At 45.2% G+C, this 1,086-nt stretch overlaps 1 protein-coding gene across 1 annotated transcript; it reads right to left on the minus strand.

The window, feature by feature from the left end:
- Positions 1–770: 770 nt before the first annotated feature.
- Positions 771–1,086, minus strand: LOC118732859 (the record flags this gene model as incomplete). The annotated part of the gene is given in 1 exon segment (XM_036461964.1): positions 771–1,086. A coding segment is annotated over 1 exon segment (316 nt), but the record flags the coding sequence as incomplete, so codon positions are not given.

Here is a 1,086-nt window from a genome sequence, read left to right on the forward strand (position 1 = left end):
TATTTTTCAATAACGTGGTGGATGTGATCTTTCTCAGTACTACTGAATTTGACTTTGATTTGCTTCGCTTGACATTCCTCAGATTTAACAGTAACGTTTTCAGTAATATTGTGATTTGGCCATTCACTTGCTGGTAAGCTCAGCCAAGATGGTCCGCGCCACCATAACTGATATCGCGCTAGTTTCAGTGAACTTAGTCCTCGACCGGATTATCCTCTGATGCAACGTATCGCCACTGACCTTGCTCCGAAACTTCAAAAATTTTATGGAAACGATTAGATACGGAAATTTTCCAACGATTGGGATCTCCACGAATCCATCCCAAAACAATCATTGAATCCGTCCAAAAATGTATGCGTGAATTATCGATAGGAAGGCGCAGGTGTCTCTGCAAAAACTGAACAAGCCTTGCTGCAAGAAGCGCTCCACATAACTCCGCTCGTGGGATAGTAATTTTCGGTTTAATGGGGGCAACCTTGCACTTCGCCAGTAGTAGACTGGTGCACCATTTTCCGCCATCATCGCGCGCTCGTAGATAGGCTGTTGCTGAATATGCAAGTGTAGACGCGTCGCAGAACACGTGCAGCTCCTTAGCCGGATTAGTGGCACCAGTATCCAACCAGCGTGGAAGACGTATTTGGGAGATATTAGGTAGCTCCTCTATAAACCGCTTCCAAGGAGTTTGTATATCGTCTGGCACTGGTGTATCCCAGCCAAGTTTCAATGACCATAATTGTTGCATGATGATTTTCGCTGTAACTATTACCGGATTAAACCAGCCGAGCGGATCGAATAAACGCGCTGTAGTTGACAAAATGCTCCGTTTTGTGGCGGCACCCTTGGAATTTTAAAATATAGATTGAATTCGAAATTGTCAGTCGCTGGGTTTCATGATAGGCCCAAAGTTTTATGGTTTCCTTTGCGTTGAGGTGCAACACACCATGTGTTGCCTTGTGTTCTGTTGGAATGTTTTCGAGCAGCTTCGGATTGTTGGCCGCCCATTTGCGAAGTTCAAATGTACCGCTATGTAGCATGGCTATTATTTTGCGTTGCAGTTCCTGCGCCCTTTCAAGAGATTCTCCCCCC

The sequence above is a fragment of the Rhagoletis pomonella genome, unplaced genomic scaffold, assembly GCF_013731165.1.
Source record: "Rhagoletis pomonella isolate Grant_MI unplaced genomic scaffold, Rhpom_1.0 Rhpom_scaffold_30875, whole genome shotgun sequence".
NCBI classification, from domain to species: domain Eukaryota; kingdom Metazoa; phylum Arthropoda; class Insecta; order Diptera; family Tephritidae; genus Rhagoletis; species Rhagoletis pomonella.